General features: G+C 44.3%; 1 protein-coding gene across 1 annotated transcript; it reads right to left on the bottom strand.

The window, feature by feature from the left end:
• Positions 1-1,292: 1,292 nt before the first annotated feature.
• On the bottom strand, positions 1,293-18,738 carry med1 (mediator complex subunit 1). The gene is made up of 16 exons (XM_083787050.1): positions 18,610-18,738; positions 17,845-17,951; positions 16,754-16,832; positions 16,272-16,326; positions 14,596-14,728; positions 14,320-14,348; positions 13,901-13,972; positions 13,085-13,159; positions 11,475-11,635; positions 9,578-9,689; positions 8,603-8,727; positions 7,186-7,313; positions 6,702-6,903; positions 6,182-6,277; positions 5,934-6,039; positions 1,293-5,836 (listed from the first exon to the last, which is right to left on the bottom strand). Exons 1-16 carry the CDS (start codon positions 18,728-18,730, stop codon positions 1,942-1,944), a joined length of 5,496 nt encoding a protein of 1,831 aa, XP_083643176.1. The 5' UTR covers positions 18,731-18,738; the 3' UTR covers positions 1,293-1,941.
• Between the last annotated feature and the right edge of the window lie 7,970 nt (positions 18,739-26,708).

The raw sequence follows: 26,708 nt of genomic DNA, 5'->3' as shown, positions 1-26,708 counted from the left end.
ATTAGACAAAAATGTAGAACAGTAGTGTCATAGAGTGGAAAATGCCATTTGGTTTAATGTCACAGAATGCAGTGCCACGTAGAGCAGCATGATAAATGGTTAACTTTATAGTGTGTTCAAAAATGGCAGATCTGCAAGTTCAGTGTCTTGAATGAGATGTGCTGTGAGTTTGCTATTGTCCAGCATAGGACCGTTGCACAGTGAAGTATAGACAAGGCTTTAGGATTTATAAGTCGTTTTTAGAATATAATAGAATATTCACTCCAGTGAATAGCATTTATCCATTTAGATAACTTTTTGATGTTATTTAATTACTTATTTTTACACAGAAACATAATGTGTGTCTTTACAATAACTGTAATGTAACATTACAGGAAGTTCTAAATTAGCTCAAAAGACGGAGCCCCCGGGATGCATCCCGGGGCAGGAGTTGTAAATAACCCATCAATGACATAAGGTTAGTCAATTCACTGCTGCCATCTGCTGTTTAAATTCTGCAACTGCCGACTAATATGATTAAAGGACCACATCAACACTTTTCAACCTATCTTCATATAATAGGTCCACACTAATAATCATGATAAAATGACAAAAAAAATTCTACTCAGTCTGTGTCTCATAGGAGGGTGATGGGCAGTTCAGAAACCCGTCCACCAGTAACATATCGTTAAAAGTGACATATCTGCTACAATATCAGAATTTCCTCACACAGATCAATAACTAAGTCTATCAACATAATCAGCTAACCACTGGTGTTTCAATTCACCATTTCCAAAAAAAGTTTAAAGCTCCTGAGCCAATAATGTTGTATCCATTTTCTCTGTCAGTCAAGTATTGTTTGAGAAAATAAATATAATGCAATTCACAAAGGAACATGAATTGTCCTCCCTGCTAGTCCCTAGTAATATCAAAGCATCAGCTTTAAATTAGAAGTGTTCTTAACTTGGGCCCAGGCCGTAGCGTAACGGTCTGGGCACCGGACTGGTGATCCAGTCGCGGTGTGCCGCGGGTTCGACTCCCGGACCCGACACGGCCTTTACCGCATGTCATCCCCCCATCTCTCTCCCGTTTCCTGTCAGCCTACTTTCTATCCCTTAAAAAATCAATAAAGGCGTAAGCCGCAAAAAAATATCTTAAAAAAAAAAAAAAAGAAGTGTTCTTAACTTGTCTGATTTGAACCACTTTTAATTCCATTTGTGCAATTTAATCTGTAAACTACAAATTAAGACTGCTGAGCCAGCTAGTCAGATGCATCTCTGCCCACTTACACAAACAAAGATGGCACAACAACCTTCCGGCATTGAAATATTTTATTTCAAGCTTCCAAATCCTTTGCAGTTAAGAAAAAATAAGGGTAAATGTGTTTTCCCCTCAAAACAAAACTTTTTTTTTTTATAATTTACATTAACCGGCACAATGACAGCTTAAAAGGTATCAAAATCTAAAAAGTTCCAGTTGTCTGAAAAACAAGGCAATTTAAATCTTTTTTTTTAAATCCATTTTAAATGTAATAGGTCTTTATCTTAAAAGTATAATGGCATTCTGGTTGAACATCATTTCTTTAGACATACTGTGTGACAACAATGACATATTGGGAACACCAAAGTAAATGTATTAAAAAGTGAAAAGAAACATATAATGAGCAACACCACAATCGATCATAACGTCATTTTCATATCTCAGGCGACTAAAATTTATTCTTTTTAAATAAACTAAAATCATGTTAATAAAATGATACAGAATGATACTGATACCATTTTAAAATACAGCATTGACTTAACATGTCAGTGTTCATTGGATGTTCCACAGTCAAGTGGCTTGAAATGAATAAATATTCAGCGTCCCAGTTCAATGTGAAATGGCATGCATCTTAAAAAAAAAGAAAAGAAAAAAGGGGTTAAAAAGAAGGGCGAGATTCAAGCAAGAGTCTCTGTCAAAGCATTAAATGTTCCCTGTGAGGGCAGAATCCATGAGGTCATCATCCTCATTTCTCATGTAGACCGGACTGGGTCGCGAAGGGCGCTCCGAAGCCATCATGGACAGGGACGAATCTGAAGCTGAGATGGGTGACCGTGACCAGCTGTCCGTCTTCATGGGATGGGAGGAAGGCCCCATGGACATGGACGACTTCTTCTTTTCCTTGTCCCTGTCCCTCTCTCTGTCCCTGTCCCTCTCTCGTTCCCTTTCTTTCTGCTTCTTCTTCTCCTTCTTGTGTTTCTTGTGCTTCTCTCCCGAGCTGAGCGGGAGGGAGCTCATGTAGTCCTGCGGGGGGAGTGGCCTCATGCTCTGGTCGTCGTCCGAGCTCGGGCTATTCTGGTGGGACTTCTCGGCCACCGAGCTGCTGCCCGATTCGCTCTCGCTGTCGTGGTTGAGTGGCGTGTAGCCCGGCGAGCGGCTGTGGCTGGGGGACGAGCGGTCGTGTTTGGGGGTGGAGCCGCTGAAAAGTGGAGAGGCCTTGAGGCTAGAGATCTGGGGCCGCATGGAGTCGCCAGAACCGTCTACGGCTTTCTGCAGGGTCACTTTGGCCTTGATGGTGGGCGAGCCGCCGTCCGGCTTGCTTATGATGATTTTGGCCAGTCCGGTTCCGCTCACCCCCACCGCTTTGGGGTCCATGAGTTTCTTGTCGCCACCGCTGCCCCCCGAAACAGACACTTTGGCTTTGGCCTCTTTGTCTGGCTTTTCCCTCTTGTAGTCCCCGCCTTGGGAAGACATGCCATGTTTCGATGGACCCATGTTGGATGGCCCACTGCCAGGTACGTTCCCAGGACCGGGACCGGGTCCAGGCCCGCCTCCAGTGGGGCCGCTTGCAGGGGGGGCGACCTCGCAGCCGTCCTCCCCTACCCCTCCGCCTCCCACACTCTTCAGCTTGTCTATGACCGCCGTCAGGGAGGGCTTCTTGTTGCGGCTCGGAGATTTCCCTTTGGCATTGGGATTGTTGGCGTTGTTCTGACCACCGGCTCCAGCGCTCCCACCTCCTCCCCCGCCTCCACTGTTTCCTCCTCCTCCTCCTCCTCCTCCTCCCCCTCCTCCTCCTCCTCCTCCTCCCGCTCCTCCTCCACCACCTCCACCACCTCCACCTCCCCCCCCGCCGCTGCTCCCACCGCCTCCCCCCCCCCCACCACCACCTCCATACTGAGACTGGGAGCCTCCTCCAGAGAAGCTCATGGAGCCGGAGGAAGACGTGGACGATGAAGAGCCAGAGGAGGAACCTCCTCCTCCCGTTGGCTTCTGAGGACCCATCCCTCCACCGGACTTGGACCCGCCCGAGCTCCCGCCTCCCGATCCCATAGGAGACTTGGCCTTGGAGGAGGGTGGAGTGCCTGGAACCGGCTGCATCTTCATGGGGGAGGAGAGCTTGTCACCGGAGCTGCCCATGCGGGAGTGTGAGGGAGAGATGTTGGGCTTCATGTTTGGGTTCATGAGAGACCCGGGCGGCTTGCCACCCTGAGGCTTCATCTTGTTTCCGCCTCCTCCCGGCCCCGACATCCCATGTTTGGTGATGGGGGAAGAGCCTGGTTTACCTACCCCCATTCCCTGAGAGGAGCCTTTAGACTGGGAGGGTCCCACGCCCCCTGGTTTGGAGCTGTTGCCCGGGGTCATGGAGCCCTCCTTGGTCTTGATCTTCCCTGAGGAAGAGGAGGAGTGTGAATGGTGGCTCTTGCCGCCGCTGGTGCTTCCTGAGCTTCCTGTGCCGCTGGTGGCAGAACTACTGGAGGTGTAGCCGCCATGGGAGGAGGTCTTCCCACCTGAAATGCCTTTGGGGATCTGGATGGTGATCTTGGGGATGGGAGGTGTGGCGCCTCCCGGAGGGGTTTGGGAGCGTCCTGAGGCGCTACCGGGAGACTTGGAGCCTCCTCCACTCATGCTTCCTCCGGACCCCGAGCCGCCACTGGGAGGGGTGTACGCTCGCCCCCCTGAGCTGTGAGATGGCGACTTGCCATCGGGGTCGAGCTTCTTGCGTTTAGGGGGCTTGTCTTTGGACTTTCCCTCACTAGAGGGCGTCCTGCTACGCTTCACCTGTTTTCCCTCCATCGACATGGCTCCACCCATCCCCATGCCCGAGCCACTCCCACTGCTGCCACCGTTGTCGTCCTTCGGCCTCATGAGGCTCTGTTGCTGCTGTTTCAATTTGGCTTCTGCGCTTTTGAATTCACCTCCCATCCCCCCCAGGCCCATCATGAGTGGGCTCTGCGCGCCACCTCCATGAGATGAGTGAGTGTCTCCCAAGTCTGGAGCCTGCCCTAAAAGTGGCTTACCCCCACCACTATTACCTCCAAAAACCATGCCCATGTCAAAGTCTTTAAGCGAAGGATCCGGGGTGCTCTGTCCATGCTGCGTGGGGTTTTGGGGCGTTCCTGCCGGGGTGTTCTGCTGGCTGCTGCCGCCGAAGCCCTTGACCAGGTCCATGTCTCCGTCGGCGCTTGGCGAGCTGTTATCGAAGTAGCCCTGGGAGAAGCCGTGGCCCGAGGTCAGCAGGTCAGGGTTGAAGTCGGCAGCGTCGGGAAAGAAGTTGTTGGACGAGGAGTCACTGGTGGGTGTGGCGGCGGTGGCGGCCGCCTCGGCAATGAGGTCGGCGGCGTCCGTGAAGGGGTTCTCGTTGCTGTTTGGGTTGAAGATGTCTGCCGAGTCGAACACGGCGCTGCCCTGGCCGGAGCTGGAGGAGTCACGGTTGGGGGTGCCGAGGGGGCCTCCGTCCTCTCCACCGCTGCCCATGTGGTGCTGTCCTGGGCCTCCACCGCTGCCCTTGCCCGTCTGCTCCGGCAGATCCGACAGGATCTCTGTGATGTCGGCACCGATGCTGTCGGAGCTGGAGAGGCGCACCATGCGAGGCGGCAGGGCCGCCTGCTGCTGCTGCTGTTGGGACTGGACGTGTGCCTGGTAAGACACGCCGGGGCCGGAGGGTGGAGTTCCGCACTGGCTGGGAGCCGGGGTGATGCTATGGGGTGTGTCCAAGCCGTCACCGGGGAGATTTACATCAAAGATGGGGTTTTGGGAGGCGTCGACGTCCATTGAGAAGAGCTCGCGGTGGAAGTCGTCCTCGTGCGTGGCCTGGTGTTGGTGGTGGTGCTGCATGGAGGATGACTGCTGACCTTTCATGCCCATCCCACCACCCGCTGACCCAGGACCACCAGGCATCTTTGGGCGTTTTTTCTTCCCCTTCGATCCCGAACCAGAGCAACTGCCACCCATGCTCTCGGTGCGCGGTGAGCCAGATGACGAATTCTGCCTCTCCCGTGGACTGGAGCCGTACAACGCGGCAAAGTCTTGCGTGGGGTTGTCTTTCAGCAGATTCATCAACATGGGATGGTTTTTGGTGTTGCTGGCAGGCGAAGAGGTTGGCGGTGGGGTCTGGTGGGGTTGCGGCGGTGCATTCTGGGAGCTGGGGCTTGAACCTACGCTTCCGGTTATCTGCAGCAGACTGGTGAGGATGGGATTCTGGGTGACTTTGCTGTAATCGTCAGTGTGACCCTGACCTTGTTGTTGCTGCTGCTGTTGCTGTTGTTGCGATGCTCCCGGGCCGGTCGCCCCTCCCTGGCACTCTCCACCTTGGGCTTGCCCACGGGCCCCATACAAAGAGCTGATGGGGCCCGGAAAGTTGGGACCACCGGGGGGCCCTCCTCCAGTAGGGGTGTTGGCCCCAGTGAGCCCAGGCAAGCCCATGGGGTTAGTGCCGTCACCTGCGGCCATGTTGTAGCTCGGACTCCCAGAGGGCGGCAGGTTATTCTTCACCATGATCTCCACGGTTTCAGCGATCAGGGAGAGAGCCGGCGTGTCTGCCTGGATGGTCTCTGCTTTCCTCCGGATGGCTCGCATGGTCACAGGAATGGACATACACCTGAGGAAACAAGGACACAATTAGCAATGTTGTTGCTGTACAACATCATGAGTTGGAATAATCACAAAATTAGACGGCAGAGAAAAGACGGATCCACCTCTGAACCACTTTAGTGATGAAGTCGTCAGTGCAAATCAGAGCGTCCGAAAGGCCTTTGTACAGCTTGCAGGCCACTTGTCTGGAGTCAATCACCTCCATCACCACTGCAGAAACAGACAGTAGGCAGAGGAGAGAGCTGTTAGCATCACAAGTTACAGTAATCAATTCAACAAACAGTTGAATTGTCTATTTAACTTCATATTTTTTAAAGAAAAAGAGTTCATGTAGTGTAGTGAGGGTGCTCACCACAGACAAGGGATTCGTTGACGGGGTGTTGGAAAGACACACTGAAGCTGGAGTCGGTCAGAGGACACACCTCGAACTGCAGCAGACCTGCATGGTCTGGAGGAACAGGCACATATTCCTTCATCAACAACTGGACTCTTGTCAGTGAGTGAGTGACTATAGTCCTATTATTTCTCACTTTCTCAGAAGAACATTTAATGCATTTCTTTTAAATGCATAACTTGAAAAAAATAGCAGCTCACCATGCTCACAATGTGTCACACTGCAATGCGTTGTGAGCTTGTGGATCTGCTACCTTCAGAAGCTATTACATAACTACCATTTCTACATACTATTTCTAACAAAAGCTGGTCACACAGGACATCTGGTTACCATCAACTCCTCCTGCAGTCTCTGCAAATTCCGCTTTTCTCAAAATGACATTGATACAATGACATTGATACAGTGACATTAAAGCAGGCTTGTTGAGTGGAACCAGTGGCGTTTTCTCATTCATCCGACCGGCCATCCACTACCTCACCCTCTTTGATGGATGTGTGCTTGACACAGCTGCCGATCAGGGTGTTGTAGGCCGCTTGGTGGCGGATGATGTCGAGCAGTGCCGGCACCTGGGCCGGGTGGCGGAAGGGGATCCTGGACACCAGCGCCCCCTGCAGGGAGCGTCCGTCCTGCACCGGTGCGTCTCCGTTCAGGAAGTAGCAGTGCTGCTGGTCTGGCAGTGACTGAGGAGGCGAGAGGGAGAGAGAACAATGTGAACAAACGATGTGCGCTTGACACAAAACCGTTTGAAGATATATATATTTTTTTAATATAAAAAGGTAAAAACTGTCGGCTGCACAATTGCTGATACCAAAGTCAAATAGAAAAGTCAAATATATAGATATGTATAAGTCATATATCGATATATCAGTCAGCTGGTCAGTGACCGATATATCGGTCAGCTACTGTATAAATGTATGTGAGCTTCAAAACCAGACAGTGTGTGTGCGTGTGTGTTTACTTACAGAGTAGAAGTGCATGTTGTGTGATGTAGGTGGAGGAGGACTGCCTTCCTCCAGAAGCTGCCGTTGGCTGTGAACAATAAGCTGGTATAGAGGAGCCAGAGTGGGGGAGCTGTCAAACACTGGGATGCCTGCAAGGAGAGATGGACAGAGAACACACACATCAAGGAGAGATGGACAGAGAACACACACACAGCAAGGAGAGATGGACAGAGAACACACACACATCAAGGAGAGATGGACAGAGAACACACACATCAAGGAGCGATGGACAGAGAACACACACACATCAAGGAGAGATGGACAGAGAACACACACATCAAGGAGAGATGGACAGAGAACACACACACAGCAAGGAGAGATGGACAGAGAACACACACATCAAAGAGAGATGGACAGAGAACACACACACATCAAGGAGAGATGGACAGAGAACACACACACATCAAAGAGAGATGGACAGAGAACACACACACATCAAGGAGAGATGGACAGAGAACACACACACATCAAAGAGAGATGGACAGAGAACACACACATCAGCAAAGACTTCATCCAAAGAATCACAAAATTCCATCCTGAAATACATAGAAAAATCTGCATTACCAATTTACCATTTATCAATCTCACAATACTAAAACCACTGCGAAAATGAAATCCACTTAATGTTGCCATTATGACAGGGTTGCACTGTGTCTGTGACCCACAGTGATATATTTCTTTGTTTAATGTGTACTTGTGTAGCAAGATGCAGCTAGATGAATTAACTGTAGTTTGTGTCTTTTAATGTTTGCTTTAAATTTTTATAGCTGCTATTCTGGACAGGGCTCCCACGAATGAGAGGTTTTACCTCCATAAATAAAGGTAAAATGGTAAATGGTGCACTTATCTTTTGGCAACTAGTCTGTTTGTTTTGTTTTGTAAAGCGTCCTTGGGTTTCTTGAAAGGCGCTATATAAATTCAAGTTATTATTATTATTATTATCTAGCACCTTTATCCAAAGCTTTGCCCATTCACACACCGACGGCAGAGGAAACCATGCAAGGCACCAACCTGCTCATCGGAAGCAATTAGGAGTTCAGTGTCTTGCTCAAGGACACTTCTACACTAACCCAGGTGGAGCCGGGGATCGAACTGGGAGCCTTCCGTTTCCCAAGCGGCCGCTCAACCTCCTGAGCCACTGTGGCCTGAGGGTCTAAAAGTCTAATAATAATTTCATATACCTATATCGCTATTTTACATGGAATAAAGTCTATAGGATTTAAGTAACTTGTTTCTCAACGTTCGGGTCTGGAAACCACCAGGTTGTCCAAATGAACATGTCTGTAACTCCGAGAGTGTACAGATGGAAACCAATGGACCCGTAAGGTGATCCTCGGACCAGACGTTGAGAACCAGTGGTTTAAGTGGTATAACCCACCAGTAGCAGAGCCCATTCTCTGTATAAATGACAGAGAGAAAGGCATGGGTCGGTTCATCTTCAGGAAGAAGCAGGCTGGCAGGTCCACACAGTTGGAGTTGGTCACTGAGGAAAAGGAGGGCGTCCTGAAACACACACATGTTTGTCTTACTGTACAGGTACCCCAACCCTGAAGCAGAACAAGGCTAAACACGTCACACGTTGTGTGCTTGTAGATCTCTTATTTTCGGTGAGCGACAACAACGCATAAAAAAAGAAATCAGGCATAACTCTATAACTCCATCTCTAAATGCCTAATACGAACCCTAAACCCAAACTGAATATTTTCCCAATTCAACTCTCACAATGATGGTTTCTCAAATTCTACTATACTTGAGGGGGCAATTAGCCCCTGCAAGTATAGTAATAAAGGGGGCACGGTGGCACAGTCAGTAGTGCTGTCGCCTCACAGCTAGAAGGTCCTGGGTTCAATTCCCGCTGGGGGCGTGTTCTCTCCTCCGCGTCATCAGTGCCCATACCCGAGGCAGGGTTGGCGAAAGGGCCTTTCTGTGTGTTCTCCCGGTATCCCTTAGGGTGGGTACCCTCACAAAAATCATGCAGTAATCCTGGTCTCTAAACTACCTCCCCCTGGCCAGCCGGGGTGCCTGATGGAGGGGAAAGGAACTGGTCGGAATAACGTGTTCCTTCCACGTGCTACGTCCGGCCGGGGAACTCCCCCCTGTCAGGTGAAAAGAAGACTCCTCATGCACAGAAGCAGCATGAGTTCAGTCCGATGCCCCCCCAGGATGGCAGAGGAAGTGTAGCGCCCAGGATTACATTAGATAATTGACAAAATGGGTTGCAAAATCTTGGGATAAAATGTTTTAAAAATATATACACATTACACACAAACGATGTATTGTGTAAATAATATTGCATTATTTCCACGTTCCAGTGCAGGAGAGAAGTGAAGGGGGTGCGTTGGGATTGTCTTACCCTTTGTTGTCGACCGGATGGGAGCCAGTGATGAGCGGAGCGATGGGCAGCTTGAACACCGAGGAGGTTCCCTCCACCGACACAGACACGCTGATGCCCAGGGACCGGGGCACTGGGAGGGGGCAAACACAACAGGACCAATTTAACAGGAATTATTTTTCAGCTCAAGACCTAAAATTATTATCTTTCTGTCTTCTGTGGACCCAAACTTACAAAAATATATTATTAATTAACCACTTAAACCGCATTTAGTGAAAATACACAACTTCCAAGCTCAGGATTAGCTCCCGATGCAAGCTTGTAGATCTGCTATCTGCCATTTTTTGTTTGTGTGCGTTTTTTGGGGAAATTATTTTGAAAATGTTTTAGATTCATCGTCGTTTTCTATTTGGAAAATCTTGAATTATTTTAATTTTTTATGTAGGAAATATGGGTCCTATAAAAATGTGTCCATGACCCAGAAATAGGCCCAACCCATTGTTAGGGAAATAATGATGCAATAAAACACATGATGGGGCATAGAAAGAGAGGCAACATGAAGGCTTCTGCAAGGTTCTCACGCTTTATGGATTTATGTTTCCAGGACATAACTGTTCCAAATTATGCAAGGATGTGTGCCTAAGAAGTCTTTAGTCACAGTAATTTGCATTCTGAAGTGCCATTGCAGGGAAAAGAAACGCTGACCAGGAAGAAGAAATGGCCCTTGGGGAATAATACAGATTTACTCTAATAGATAGGCTATTACTGCAAAGCAGCTTCATGTGTTCTCCAGCAGTCTGTGTAGGGGCATGGAGATGAGCAGATATGCTGTGTGTAATGTGTTCTCCAGCAGTCTGTGTAGGGGCATGGAGATGAGCAGATATGCTGTGTGTAATGTGTTCTCCAGCAGTCTGTGTAGGGGCATGGAGATGAGCAGATATGCTGTGTGTAATGTGTTCTCCAGCAGTCTGTGTAGGGGCATGGAGATGAGCAGATATGCTGTGTGTAATGTGTTCTCCAGCAGTCTGTGTAGGGGCATGGAGATGAGCAGATATGCTGTGTGTAATGTGTTCTCCAGCAGTCTGTGTAGGGGCATGGAGATGAGCAGATATGCTGTGTGTAATGTTGATCATTTAACCATATGAACCCTAGCATGTTCTAGGCTTGTTGTAGGCCTGTTCTAGGCTTGTTGTAATAGGGGAATATTTGGAGAGAAAAAATAAGCAAGTTTTGGTGTAAAAAAAGTAAGGGGCCAAATACAGATCCCTGGGGGACCCTGGTTAATGAAGTATATAGGTGGTTAAGACCGTTTTGATACAATTAAAATGAAATATAAGACAAATTCAAGACAAGTGGTTAGGTTTTGTTTTCCGGAACTGCCAACACCATAAAACAGGGCTGGCCAATACACCAATAATATTCATAAGTGTTTTCTTGGTTTTAAAGACTGCATTATAGTAAAGCGATTTAATGTTTACACTGACTGTTCGAGCTCTTCTATAAAGTTTATAGACTCATTTAGTTATAATAATTGTTGATTATTTATCAGAAATCTCATAGTCTAGTCCAGGAGTTCTCACACGTTTTCATGTCAAGGATCCCCAAATTAGGCTGCGGAGTGCAGAACCTCATTTCAAAATACTTGAATGCCAATTGTATAAAAATATACAGTATATATAAAAACAAAGCACACATTTATCCAAGATCTTTTTTAAATAGCAGTTATCTTCTAGAACTCACAACGTGCAATGCGACGTGTTGAGAGCTTGTAGATCGTCTATTTTCAAATATCCAGGGTTAAAATAGTTAAACATCCCCACAAATATCGTTAGAGGTATTTGTTCAAAGATATTTTTTTATTTTGTCCATATCACCAACCCTATACATGCAAATATCATCACATAAATCATGCAGTCACCATTAGTGTCTGTGAAGTTAAGCTGCGTGCCTGTCTCTTCAAAAACATCGTACGGAGACACGTAACACTGCAGAGAAACAAGATGGCCGCCGCTGCGGGGCGCCAGCAGGCCCACACTGCCGTGGAGAATGGTCTCCACCGTGTTAGCGTTGGTTGCTAACCTGGAAAGCACAGGAAAAGACTTGAATTAAGAGGTTATGCTGAGGAGAAGAGGAGTTGAATTAAACTCATCAACCTGCAGGTTTAGGCAAGTTAGAATAACGACATTTTAATGCTACTCAGAATTACATTTAACCACTTGAACCCTAGCATCCCACAATTCACAAAAATAACAGATGTTATTCACGGATTTGAACTCAGTACATAGGGTCGTTATGGCCATTCACAAATACAATGTAATACAAAAATACATCATAAATCTTATGTTCTTTGTCTGTGGCATTTTTTGAAACTTTGAAGCATGAATTTTTATTTTAAATGTCTAAATAAAGACAAATATATAATATAACATTGACATTCATTTTTGTCTTCTGATTTCTGAACACAGGTTAGGGGAGAAGTTAAGTAAAACTCCCTGAAGGTGAATTATATCCCGACAATGACCACCTAGCAAGATATTATCCCGCTTATTACATGGCTACCTAACATAAATTAATACATTGACCCAAAACACAACAAAAAAAGTATTCCATAAGTTCACGCTGGCTGCGTTTGACCAGCTGCAGGGCTGGAGCACTGTCGGAAAACAAGGAAGTGAGTTGATCAAATAGAATCCATTTTCGGGTCCTGCTTCGTCCATTTCTCGCTCAAATGTTTTCAAAAACATTTTTGAGAGCAATGTTTAGCTGTAAATGACATTGTGTGTCACTAGTGTGTGTGTGTTTACATGGCTGTCATGTTGGAAACAGCAGTAAATCAGAGGGCTTGATTAGGCAGAGGTCTGTTATAGAGCGGAGTGGTCATTATGATGAGATAACTCACCACTGAATTAAGCGATTGACCAATCAGAATCAAGCATTCAACCAAGCCATGTAATAACTTGATATATTTGCGGGCCCTTCTTGAGGGAGAGGATTATGTTGAGGTGTAACCACTTACACCTTATTCATTTCCTTGACCACGGCTAAGGGCTCTATAACGGGTCCCCTACTTTTCCCCTATACACCAAATCTCTCAGCCAAAAATATCAATTTCCAACGTGTCGCAATGCCGTTATGAGCTTTTACATCTGCTTTTCCGGCTTGCCAAATGTCACCAACCCTTGGAGCACCCCCTTCTTACATCTGAAAAAAGCTGAAACCAGCTACATGTGTGACACGCATGAGCGCGTGCACACACACACACACACACACACACACACACACACACACACACACACACACACACACACACACACACACACACACACACACACACACACACACACACACACTTGTGCTTTTCAGACATGTTAACAACTTATGCCCTGTATAGTTCTCATACGATGAATACTTTGAAAAGAAAAAATAGCAAATCACAAGTTCACAATGCATCAAACAAGGCCTCTGTGATCTTTGCCCCCAACCCCAGGCTCGGACACAGGTTGGGAAACACTGGGTTAATGAACTGACCTGAACATGTGCATCATCTTGGTGAGGTCCAGTTCCAGGGACTGCAGTGCAAGGTACATCTTGGTTTTTAGCTTACTGGAACACACAATGACAGCAAGAGAATCACACATTGGGGGGGAGAATAATGTTACACTACAGGTATTCGTATTCTTCCCCAGTATCATTTGAATCAATACCAGCGTTTCATTGCAGATACAATTCTACAATTACTGAACTTTCTATTATTGATCGACATCAAAGGTCAGTGCAATCAATCACTTTGATTGATCAACAGACTTATGCGATCAATTTGGGGCATAATAGATTTTCCTTTTTTTAAGATGTAACCCATTTTCATCCTGTGTGAGAAAGCCAACATCTCTTGATCTCTCCCTTATCAAGCTTCAGTTTCTATATTGGATTTTATTGTTGGAGAAATGCTCTGGCTCTGATAACCAGAAGCCTGTATCAATAAGTGCACTGAAGTGATGAAACAAAAGTGCAAGTCCCAGTCCATATCCAGTGCCCAACCCATGCTACATCAGCAACACGTCAGCCATTCTAAATTATCAAGAGAATGAAGCATTAAACTGCATGATTCTGCAGAATTGTACTTGGCGCCATGCACTGTTCTGTAACCAACCTTTAACCATTTAAGTTAGTTAGTTGTATTGTCTTTTTGGGTGCTGTGCAAAAATAAAGCTGTTTTCACTATTTATTTTAAATAATTTCATATGACATGCCCAAAAAGAGATTGCTTATTAATTGATAATTTTATTTAGTTATCAGTTATAGATTATGTCTAATAATTGATTAACTGTTGCACAATCTACTTACTTGTCCCCAGGAAGTTTGTACAGATTGACCAGTCCCTTCAGGTGTTTGGAGAACTCTTCAAAACTCTTCTCCCTGAAGAGGCAGAAGATAAAGATGACTACTGTCCAAAATATTTCTCCGCAATTTCACCCTAAATGTATAATACAAAATGTATTCAGTTGTCACGTCACGTCATATATTGTGCCCAGGCCTTGTGATCATCACTATGACCTCATCAGGGATGATAGTAAAATCCCCATACATGGGGAAAGCCCCCATATATTGTGCCCAGGTCTCGTGACATCACTATGACATTATCAGGGATGACAGTAAATCAGGGATCATATCATAGCAATATGCCAGTCATAGGCCAGTGCACGCCTGGGGGCGAGACTAAAGGTCTTACTGGTATTGTGCGGTGTGCATTGTGTTTTACTCACGTCAGGTGCTGGATCAGCTCGGGACAGCTCTGTGAGTAACAAAAACAGAAAGGGGAATAATTCAATCAAAGATTATGACTAATCTTCTACAATCTACACTATGCAAACAAATATGACGAGGAATAATGAGTGAAAACACATCGCATCATATAATCCATCGATAACATAATAAACATGGGTGGAATTCAATACGCGCTGTGAGCTTGTGGAGCTGCTATTTTCAGTGTGCGACAAAGGCCTGCAACTAAGTATAAATGGGGCTTTAGTGGTACTGACCGCAGGGTTCTCTCCATGATGAGCCACCTTGACATCCACCAGCTGTCCACTGGTGTCCAAATGGACTTCCACATAAAACATGTCTGATGTGATGTAACACTCTGTCCCCGATGGACTGAGATGGGAGCCCAGCCTGGAAGACAGACAGAGACAGATCAGATACAACTGGTGATCATTAAGGTTGATAGGATGATGTGAATCAATATATACACTGCACAGCCCTACATGGTACAATGTTTATGATTTAGTATGAAAGGAGCATTAAAGAGACAATTAAAAGCTATAAAGTGTACTCCAAATGGAAACATAGAAATAATTCTATAGTTAACTAAATGGAAATAGAGCACATGTGGACAGAGTACAATTTAGGCATTTGGCAGACGCTCTTTATCCAGAGCGAATTACAATAAGCAAGGTAAACGTATTAAATGCAGAGAGACAGTGTAGTGCCTCAGTAAACCAGGATCACAGGTAAATCAAGAACCTAGCATCAATCTAAACAATACACTATTAACACATTCCCTGCGGATCACGCTATTCCTGACTTTTTTCCCAGTCTGATAACTTTTAAAACATACAGGGTTTCCAAGGTTAGTGAAAACACCAGCAGGGAACGGGAGTTATAGATTAATAACGCAGTCAACGTGTTAACAAAAGTATATGTACATTGAAACTATAGAAACGATAGGATAACAGGTACATACATACTATAGTTCATTTTTAAACATTGCATAAAGGTCCTTTCAGACGGGCAGCGACTGACACACCTGGTAATTCATTTTCAATGGGAGGCGTTTTTTTTTGGACCCACAGAGAAGTTGAGGGGAAACAACGCAAGCGCATTTACGTGAGGGTGAAATTGTCGCGTGCTGTGGGAAATATGTGTATTTAGATATTTCAGTATTTCAAGGTGTCCATGGGCTCCATGATGTCATGGACACTGGGCTCACTTATTTCCTGGACTACATGTTGACAGCCCTCCCCCTATCCACAAGGAGGGGCAGTGGACCAAAGCATTATGGGAATTGTAGTCCAGGAAGTAAGTGAGCCTAGTGTCCATGACATCATGGAGCCCATGGACACTTTGAAATACTAAAATATCCTGAAACACATATTACCCACGTAAAAAACCCAGGAAAGTGTCAAGCATCATTAAAATAAGATCTGGTTGCAAAAGGGGTGAAGTTGTCCTTTAAGTCTGCATGCCATGGCCGTCAAGGCTAGTTCAAGTGCTAAGGTGGGAGCCTGAAGAGGTGAGTTTTCAGATTACGGCGGTGTCAGTGACAAATTAAGAGTGAAACTGCAGTTCTAACAGCAATGGAGAGATTGTTCCACAGTTTGGGAGCCAGGAGAGAGAAGACTCAGGGATATGTGGATCTTTCTCCCAGATGTTTAGGGAAGGTTCAGACAGTTTCCCTGTGTTAGCTGATCTAAGTGAGCAGGAGGGGTTGTAGAGTTGGATTAGGCTTTGAAGGTATGGGGTGCCGGGCCTATGGTTGCTTTGTAGGCCAACATCAGACTTTAATTTGTACTCCATCAGAGTCAGACAGAAATATAATCACTTTCCTGACAAACAATAACCTGAAGGGCGAAGCTTGTGGCTTTGTTTTAGCTCCACGTCCACGGCCAGGCAGGCAGTGAAAGGACGAGAGTAAAGAAGCAGAAAGAAGACTTACTGGTTCTGCCGTGCAATGGACTCCAGACGATCTGTCATGGAGGCAAGAGATGATACTGGGAAAGAAAACAAACAAAATTTAAAACATATGAACACAGGAAATTAACAAATTGGATCCCCCAGTGTGACCATTGGGTGGTCCATAGAAACAGCACTGTGAACTACTACTGGTCCTTGATCACTTGTGTGAGAAACATTTACCCATACTGCTACTGCAGACTCTACAGTCCATAGTGTGTAGTGTATTACATCATATTTTATGGCAATCCATAAAATAAATTACATCCATTTACGTTTTTTCATAAATTATTTTGTATTTTGGGGGAAGTTAACCGGACACAGTAACCCCCCTGCAATAATACTATACTGCAACAATGTCACAGAGTGAAATTTATTGATGTGCAAACACAATATTTGTCAATAAAATAATTTGGATTCATACGCAGACTTTTACCAAACAAAGCAATGTTTTAAAGTGCTCACCTGTCAGCGCTTTCTGCAGGGTCTCCAGGCAGGTTAACAAGAGCTGGCGGCCTGCCGGGTTCAGAACGCCACGTTTCTCCTGCAGACAAGGAGTGGATCCATAAGAAGGCATGCAGAATATAGGGCAAAATATATAGAAAGATTAGAAACTGGTGGCCTAAGGGTTAGAGGAGTTCCCTTGTTGCCGAAAGGTTGCGGTTCGATTCCCTGGACGGGCAGGAAACCTCTGGGTGGGTAAGTGATTGTAATCACTCACCCAACACCGCTGAAGTGCCCTTGAGCAAGGCACTGAACCCCCAACTGCTCCCCCTGGAGCTGCTTAGTGGCCAACAGTATAAGACTGTGGTTGTACTGGTCAGATCCCAGGTTTTAATGTGTGAGTGTGAGTGTGTGTTTCTATGTGCAGGGCGTTGCTGAAAATGAGCACCTGTGCTCAGCTACTTAAATAAACGTAAATAAATAAATAAACTGAAATTTACTACCAATAACCAATAAATAAATGTTGTTCATGTAGGTTAACTACAATAAACTTGCTTCTAGACATCTCACCTCCTGCAGAGCCACACCAATAAAAACACCAGCTATTATACATAATCTATCATCCCTTTATTCTTGATTGGTGCAAGGACTTTCCCGAGGCCAATTACTACAATACCCAGAATTCTCCACCCTAGTTCCACAACATTATTCCACACCAGCAGTCTCGCCAGGTAACAGACTGCAGAACAAAGGCGAAGGAAGTTGAACGTTTAATATGGTTTGCTGTCTGCAGCAACATACAACTGAAATCCTGCCAGTAGTTCTTCCACCACCCTTTCAGGTCAGAACATCACTGGGTGGGTGGCAGAAATAAATTAGGCTACTACAGTGAGCACATTGGCAAGTAATAAGTATTGGCTGTTATATAAACATTATAACCCTATGACTAAAAAGAATACGCTTGAGAATCAGCCATTTGGAGTGCAAGAATGTCACATACAACAAGTGCAGTTCAGTCATTGACAACACAAGACTGAAAACAGTGGGTCAGGTCACAAACAACAGAAACAACAGCACTGTGAACTGAATCATAAGCGGTTGTTTTGTCTCACCATGGCCTGTCGGACCACCTTGCTGGTCTCCTGCCAGGGCCGAGCAGCGTTGTGTTTGCCATGAAGCCTCTCCAGCAGGGCAACCACCCGGGTCTGCCTTTCAGCCTCTGCAACACAGTGGACAGACGTCAAGATAAGACACCAGGCAAAAACATACACAATGCATGTTCACAATGTTCAAACTCAGAGACTCAGAAATCCAGTTCTTTCACGAAGATAGTGGGGGCAGGTCTTTTTATTTTTTTTACAGATTCTTCTGACCACTGATGAACACAGGTCAAAGCAACACGTACGTGGATTATGGCTTATATTCCTTATTGTTCAACGATTCAATTAAACATAATCAATCTCCTGAATATTTAAAAATGTCATACTGTTAACTAAAGTGTCATGTCTCTAGAGTTGTTATCTTTTGGAAGACTGTCTGCCTATTGGATACTGTAGTGTAAGTGAACGGTTAGCTATTTTGCTAGCTTCAGTAATCTATGGCTTCAAGTTAACCAACTAGCCAGGCAGATAACTTACCCGGACAAAGTACCAATAAATAACTATCTATGTTAGGAGTTCATGATGCCTGACGTAGCCAGTTAAATTAGGAAGTTTGGTTTGACCCAAGAGCAATTTAAGTAACCACTTTATTGAAACAGTCTATTGTTTACTTGATGAGCACAGCTACTGTTAGCTTGCGTTAGCATGCCTTGCTGGGGGGTGGCTAAAGAATAGATTACAAACGTAAAATTGATGAACATAACATCTTATAATAACCTGTTCCTTCCTCGGTTTTGAGTCTCTCTCCGTGGGCCTGGCTCACTCCTTGTTGAGCCGATAGAGAGAGCTCTCTAGCCGGGCTACTGCTCTGCAGTGGAGCCCCAGACACCGCCGCCATGTTCACTGCCATCGTATGTTAACCAATGGCCCTCATCGGCTCCCGTAGACCTCAATAGTCAATATTGGTGCCCTGTCGTCTCTGCTGAACCCTAATGTCCACCACTCAGTCAGCAGCACTAATATCAATTTATAGATGTATTGCTAATGTAAACAGACTACATAGCGTTAGGACTCGGAGTTCTCTGGTTTATTCTATGGAGAGAGGACGTACACTGACTTCTGGGGTCACATAATTCGATAGCAGTTCAATTTCACTGTAGCACATGGAGGTCTATTTGCGCGACGCGCTGGGTCATGCTACAAGCGAAAGTTCCCAAAGGTGAAAGGTAAGCACAACACATTTATGTAGTTTTGATTGCTGCATGGATTTGGGAAAAGTGGATAATGTATGTTTTAAGTTAGTTTTTTGTGGGTGTGTGTTTGAACTGAATGGAGATCGACTGAGTGTGCAGTTTAGTTTTTTTTTTAAATAAATACGAAATAAATATTATTTTAAAAGGTAAAACATCATATAATACCAATATTTGGAGTCTGAGACAATGAAACGAATTTAACTCGGCAGTAGTAGTACTCTGTAAACAAACTGTAAAGAAGTTAAAATAATGTTATGACCATATATCCAGCAGATGGCGGTAGATCGCCGCAAGTAAATTCATCAAGCCTAACAGCTGACGTAGAAAAGTTCACATCATGTAAATGCTCATTTTGAAACCCTAGAAAATAGGCAGGGATAAAATACTTGTATTTAATGTCACAAACTCTTATCTTGTCTATCATGCAACAGTTCTCTGAATTAAACATTCTGAATTAACAGGCCATTAAAGGATTCATTAGACCCTAGTGAAGCAGGCTGAACTTGAATTAATTAATTATTTGAATAATTTATTATGCAATTCATAATAAAAATTACATCAAGAATTTGGTAAATGAATGTTGGATGCTACTGCAGACATCCACGGGCACATATTCAAACCACACACGTGCACGCGCGCACACACACACACACACACACACACACACACACACACACACACACACACACACACATGCAGGCACACCTGAGCCTATAGGACAGCTGAGCCCACGGCAGTGAGCACTCTCAGGGGAGGGTTTTCCCACCAACCGTTATGACCTGCGTAAGAGAGAGTGCAGGAGTGTGTTCAAAATCTGCATGCACATGTGGGTTTTTACATACGCACAGATGTGTTTGTAAATGTGAGTAGGCACACACACACATGTACACGTACGTGCACACACACACACACACACACACACACACACACACACACACACACACACACACACACACAGGCACACTTTCTCTGTCAGAAGAGATGGCTAGACAGAGACGGAGGTGAAGCATATTGGCATCGTCTGAGACGGCAGACAGCCGCAGACAGACATGAAAAAAGAAGGGAGGTGCCGCTATGTAATTGATGTGCCCACTAGGAGCTTTAGCTGACTGCCTGGCATGGAAGAGAAGATGGGCAGTGCTGCCAAGACAGCGGTAGGAGAAAGAGAAGGGAGGCCCATGGCCGTGGGGAGCACAGTAGTGGGCTGAAACCATGCCCATCAATCAGCGGCTAGTTCACCTTGCCATGCCAGGCGGGCCCCCCTCCGTGCCGGGGGTAGGGGTGGCACAGGGAGTAAGGTTTGGCACGGTCGGTCGGTAAGCCTTCCCTAATCCTCCTAGTGTGTGTGTGTGTGTGCATCATTGCTACATCCGAATGGCATACTGTACAGTACAGTGGGCAGGGTCAGCATGGAAGGAGGCAGCGAGAGAGTCGCCATTTTGAACGTGTGTAGAGACGATTAGGACATTTCGGGAGATGAGAGGTGATGTCGCTGTTTGTTGTCTGTGCTGCACTTTTAACCACTTAAACCCATACATTGAACGGAGTCCCTCAGGGCTCCATACTAGGTGCACTTTCACTATTTCCCTCTACACCAAATATTTTTGCAGAAAATAGCCGATACACGTTAAGCTCACCATGTCACAACACCACATGCGTTGAGTTTGGCTGATAAGCAATTTTTTGCCAAATGTTCACCCCAGATTCCGAATAGAGACTTGAACCTGGCATCCCTACTCTGGGAAAAGTCACAACCCTATGTGATGAATTGTGAGTTTGTAGATCAGCTATAGTTTTGCTATTTGTCTTACCACAAAGTATATACTACAGGGCTTAAGTGGTTAGGTGGAAAAAACACCCTACATTTATTTTACCACCCTGATTTTGGTTGGTTTTTCACTTAACCACTATTATATTGTTATTGTTATTATATTGTTATAATGTTAAACCATTATTTATATTATATTGATTTTAGAGAATGTAATGGTGCCATCCTGCTCTCTGTGTGCCTGTGGCATTGTTTTTATGCCACAGTGTATGGCACATTGTTTATAGAACTGATTTAGACAGGCAATCACTGCTGGTACACAACATTCATTTCTAGACATTTAGCCCTGACATTGTCATGATGTTTGAAAAAATGTTTTAGTGAATAGGAATCCATTTCCAAATTAAAAATGTCAAGGCTGACGGAAACTCAGTGTTAACAAGTGTTAACTGGTTGACAAATTAACAAGCAGAAATCAGAGTCAACTTTATGGTCACATCACAGGTTTTAAGGTGTAAAGAAGTGGATCCTTTTGTTGTGTGCACTATCTTTGTATAGTTCCCATGAGAGGGGAGGAGGATAGAGATAGGGGAAGAGCAAGGAGAGAAACACAGGATAGAAACGGGTCAAATAATCAAAATATATATTAATGTATAGTATAATATAAATAATTTATGTAATAGCAGAGGTTGGAACAATAGCTAAGGTTGTTGAGGATTCATAGAATCAACAGAATCATATAACTTACTCCAGTTTGTATTTACAAGAAATGTTATTTGGCATTCAATCACAATACATATATTATTGCACCCTGTTCTTTGTTGTAATGTTTCTTTGTCCAAGAACAAGGAACACAATAGAAATAAGTTTCTGACTTTGTGTTTTCACCTTTGACATTTTATTTGTGTGAAAGCATGAATCGTTTTTCTTTTAACTTGTCTTTTAACATCTAGCTAAATCAAATCAAATCAGACCTAACAACAACATGACTAATAAAATACAAGTTTAAAAATAGGAGATGAAAAATAGAGACAATTAAACTCATTAGGTGTGTAAATGGCTACCAGTTGTGCTGTGTATATACTGTATGTTTATTTGACAGCTGAAGTTCAACCTTAAGTTCACATCTCAACAAAGTTTACAAAGACTGCCGAGTGTCGCACCAGTTTGAATTAACATTCTAGGACCTGGCTAAGATATGTATGCACTTAGGAGCGAATATTTCGACTGTTCTTGGCTAATATGATCCCCACGAACAACTTAGGAACCGTGAGAAATTCTCTATCCGGGACCAAATACCCGCCCTTTTAAAAATAACCACTACTTAAAACATGGCAATATCTTCAATAACGTTGGAGCTACAGATGCGATAATAGAACGTTTAAGAGATGTTTCTTACAACCAAAACCACCCAAGACGTAGTTTACTACATCTCCGCCTTATCTAAAAACCACCAAGTAACTAGGCTTAATACAAGCCTCGGATACATAGCTCATAACACGTCTATGTTGGATTTATATGAAACAAACACTTTGCAGATAGAAAGAAGATAATTCAAGCTTTTCGTACAGCTGCAATGGTGAGTTTGACGTAATGTAATACAAAGATAGGACTTTGTTTGGATGTATGGGCTGTCAATGGAATATTGCGGCTAGTTTCCACCCCGCCATTAACCATATGCACGCACCATAACCGTGTGCATATGGTCTATTGAGTATTCAAACATGAGTATTCTGTACATTTTGAGCAATTCAGAACATCTGTAGCTCCAACGGTTTAGATTCTTTAGAAGATAGAGCCATGTTTTAAGTAGCGGTTATTTTAAAAAGGGTGTGGTCATTTTCGGGTCGGATAGAGAATTTCTCACAGTTCCTAAGTTGTTCATGGGGTTCATATTAGCCAAGAACAGTTGAGATATTCTCTCCTAAATGAAGTGCATACGAAACTTAGCCAGGTGCTCTACTAATAGGAATAATATATAACAATAATAATGTCTAACTAAAGCAGTCATAATCACTATGGATCCTGGTGGATCTCTACGGTGACACGGGTGTGGGTTGGGTGTAGGGTTGTTTTTATTTATTTTTGTCTCTGATTAATGTACTGTTAAACTGATAACTATGCTGAGTATCTCAAATGCTGTGCTGTGAGAAGGATGGGCACTTATAAGCTTTTAGCTTCAGCCCATGCCTTTTGATCACCTTCACGTTTCTTTTTTTCTTTGCTGATGTAAACTTTGTACTTGATTCTGTTCTGTGAAGATGTTAAATAATAAAAAAAAGAATAAGCTTGGATGCATATCAAGGGTCCATTGTGTGACCTGCTAACTCCTGAAGTGTATAAGTGACATGCGCATTAAATAAAGCCAAGGATAAAATAACCAATGCAACACTGATGTTGTGTAGATAGCTTCTACTGTAAGCAGTGGTGGACAGTAGACACAGTACTCAACTCAACCTCAGTACTTGAGTACTTGATGTCATGAGGCGTAATGGATTGACAACCATATATGGAGGCGTAACCTGACTGACGGACGGACAGGTTTTTCATCCCCATACATGGGGAAAGCCTGCCCCAAAGTTATTTGTGCAGCCGCGCAATATAAGGAGCTGACCTGTTCTGACATTCCATATGTTGATCTGATCTCATCACACCCTGTACACTCAAGACACGCTCCATATATGATATATGGCCAGTACACACGACCTCGCCCTTTAGGGCCAGGTCGCTTCTCGCCCTCAGGCGTCTTACTGGTAGTAATCTGCGACCTACGGTCACAACTACAAGTGAAAATTGCTCTGTCAAAGCTTTACTGTACTGGAACAGTTGCTTGAGTGTTCAAAATGTGTTCACACCTGACAACAAAACAAGCTAAATGGTTTAGTTTATTTCCTGTTGCAGAGTTTGTGAATAGCACTAGAGGGCCCCAGACGGAGATCTCCGTCCTGTTAATTAGTACAGTCTGATGCCCTAGACGGAGATTAATGATATCAAAACCGATCGTATCGCTCCACAGGCTGGGAGCGCCTGTTGCGCAACATTCGATGTTGCGCATCAGTGGGACGTCATCGAAAATGTTCCCCCCCTGTATAGCCGACGAAACCGAAAATCTTAAAACGTTAATAACTCTTGATAATAATTCCGTCCAATTCTAAGCAAAGATCATGTGATAGACGGCCCACCGCGGTCCAGTCGCTAGTCGCGGTAGATTTAATCATACCTCCCGTTGTTGTCGATCGCATTTAGAGTGTTTTGGCTACATTTAGCTGCTACAGCCACATCCGGGATAACATCCGGTCTGTTCGTAAAAGTGCTTCGCTGCTATAAATCGCTGGGCCCACTGATTTAATGGATTAAATAACCCCGGGCAATTAATGTGTTAACAGGAAATAAAAATAACCAGAATCACAAACAGAATCAGTTTGACAATTTGACAATTCCTCTATGTACTTAGACATAAAGCAGCCACTTGCAGTGAAACATAAAGCCAAAAAACATCTAAAAAGCATAATAAAAGAATATATGATGTGCAATTAATCTGATAGTTAGTAGCTCAGTGTCACACACACACACACACATACACACACACATACACACAAATATATATGTAGTGCCGTGAAAATCTTTAAAAGGTTATCACCACACAGTAGGCTATAATAAACATTGACCGAAGCTGTTACCTAGCAACACAATTCCACCGATAATACCTATTGTTTACAAGTGGCAGGTGCTAAGTAAGTATGTTATTTAGATAGCTGTCAGGTCAGGTTTGATGTCTGTGTGTCATAGTTAATTTGTAGCACTTGAATCCCTCCACTGCTTAAACACTTTTGACCTGACGTCTCTATTTTCTTTTTAAAGTTTTTTCTATGTTTGCAAAAGTTTTCTAACATTTTAATAGACTAGAGCGGTGCCTTTGGAGCCTCTACAGCGGTGCCCATTGGGCACTGGCCTACTTGGAACGATGCAAGTTGGAAATGCAAGCCCCACCCAGATATTATGTCTGTGTCCCTTTTTTTTTTAAGATATTTTTTTTGCGGCTTACGCCTTTTATTGATTTTTGAAGGGACAGACAGTAGGCTGACAGGAAACGGGAGAGAGATGGGGGGATGACATGCAGTAAAGGCCGTGTCGGGTCCGGGAGTCGAACCCGCGGCACACTGCGACTGGATTACCAGTCCGGTGCCCAGACCGTTACGCTACGGCCTGGGCCGTCTGTGTCCCTTTTATGCAGATTTGGAGTTCTTTGTGAGGCATGCCCAAATATGGAGTCTATGCAGACAGCGGTACCCATTGGGCACTGGCCTACTTGTAACGATCCAAGACGGAAATGCATGCCCCACTCGGATATTATGCGTACAGCGGTGCCCGTTGGGCACTGGCCTACTTGGAATGATGCAAGTTGGAAATGCATGCCCCACCCAGATATTATGTGTTGGGTGTTTCTTCCCACTAAGTCCACTTTATTGACTATGAATCAAATTTGTGCAATCCTGCATTCTATGTTCTTTGTTAGTCCTGTTGCTGAATTCACAGTAAGTAGTTGACAGAGGAAGGAGGTGGTCAAGACCCAACAACAAACACGTTGTTGGCACGTATACCATATAATATTACCAGGCATTAATTGCATTGAAAAAATGAATCTTTTGGGATAAGATAAACAGTACAGTGGATTTAATCTAGAGGTACATATTGAGATCATCTTTTTCCCACTGATAATTAAAGTTGCTAGAGGTAAATATTGAGATAATCTTTTTCCAAATGATAATTAAAGTTGACTATTAAGTGCATGCTGTGCAGTGCTGAGCACATTTGTTTGTTAGCAGGTTTTCTATCACTTGTTTGTGTAATTTGTTATTGTATGTTGTGGTATGTCCAGGCTGTCCTATGCTTGTCCTGAGCAAACAGAGACAAATTCCCAGCAATCTGCATTGATAACAATATAATTGCATTTTGAATTTTACATCTCTCGCCAGTTGCCAGGCTGTTCCCCCGGCATCAGAAGGCGACATTTGGTTGCATGAAATGACATTGAATCAGAGTAACTTAAAAAACTGTGAACATAACAAATTAAATGACATTTACCTCACTTCAGTTGTAACGTAAAGAACAACGAAAATAGACTAAGCATAGAAAATGGGACACGGAATGTCACATTGTTCAGAGTCTTCCTCCCGTTCATTATCAATGGACCTGCTCCAGAATTCTTGGCATATTTAATTGTAGGCTGCTCAACTCAATGTAGCATTGTTGTGTTTGTTTTCCGGCTGTATGCTGTACTGTATAATCACACAGCCAATTTTTCTTCTGTATATCTTAACTTTGACAGAGAGAGAGTGAATGAGAGACAGAGATTATCAAAACTTGGTGAAAGTACTTTGAAGGAAGCTGCCCTTTTGATCAACTTGTTAAATTATTGTTTAATGCTGGCAGCTGCTAAAATAAGGTATGATACAATTCGATAGGACAACCTCAAGAATCACAAGAACTCAAACACTGTTGTGCGTATTTGCATTACAAAGGTTCAAGCTTAGCCTCCGTATAATATGAACATTATGAAACAAAGGTGTACAACTGGTGATATAAGTACTATCACCATGTTTTGTTTTGCAGCGGGCCAACACTTGTGTGTGTGTGTGTGTGTGTGTGTGTGTGTGTGTGTGTGTGTGTGTGTGTGTGTGTGTGTGTGTGTGTGTGTGTGCGCGTATGCGTATGCGTGTGCGTATGCGTGTGCGTGTGTGTGTCACACTGAAGATTTTTGTTTTCTCATGAGTTTGAGAAGGAGAAAAAAGAAGAATTTGACGGCACACACACCATTAGTACCAGGACACAGCTTCTGCTTCTCTGGCGCTGAG

This window comes from Protomyctophum parallelum (genome assembly GCF_964188405.1).
Source record: "Protomyctophum parallelum genome assembly, chromosome: 17".
Classification (NCBI taxonomy): Eukaryota; Metazoa; Chordata; class Actinopteri; order Myctophiformes; family Myctophidae; genus Protomyctophum; species Protomyctophum parallelum.
This window is presented reverse-complemented; position numbering and strand designations above follow the sequence as displayed.

Coding starts and splice junctions, on each gene's coding strand:
- med1 (XM_083787050.1), bottom strand. CDS start 18,730: ATGGCGGCGGTGTCTGGGGCTCCACTGCAGAGCAGTAGCCCGGCTAGA. Junction 16,833..17,844: donor AGGTGGTCCGACAGGCCATG/GTGAGACAAAAC, acceptor CCTTGTCTGCAG/GAGAAACGTGGCGTTCTGAA. Junction 5,837..5,933: donor ATCACTAAAGTGGTTCAGAG/GTGGATCCGTCT, acceptor TTGTTTCCTCAG/GTGTATGTCCATTCCTGTGA.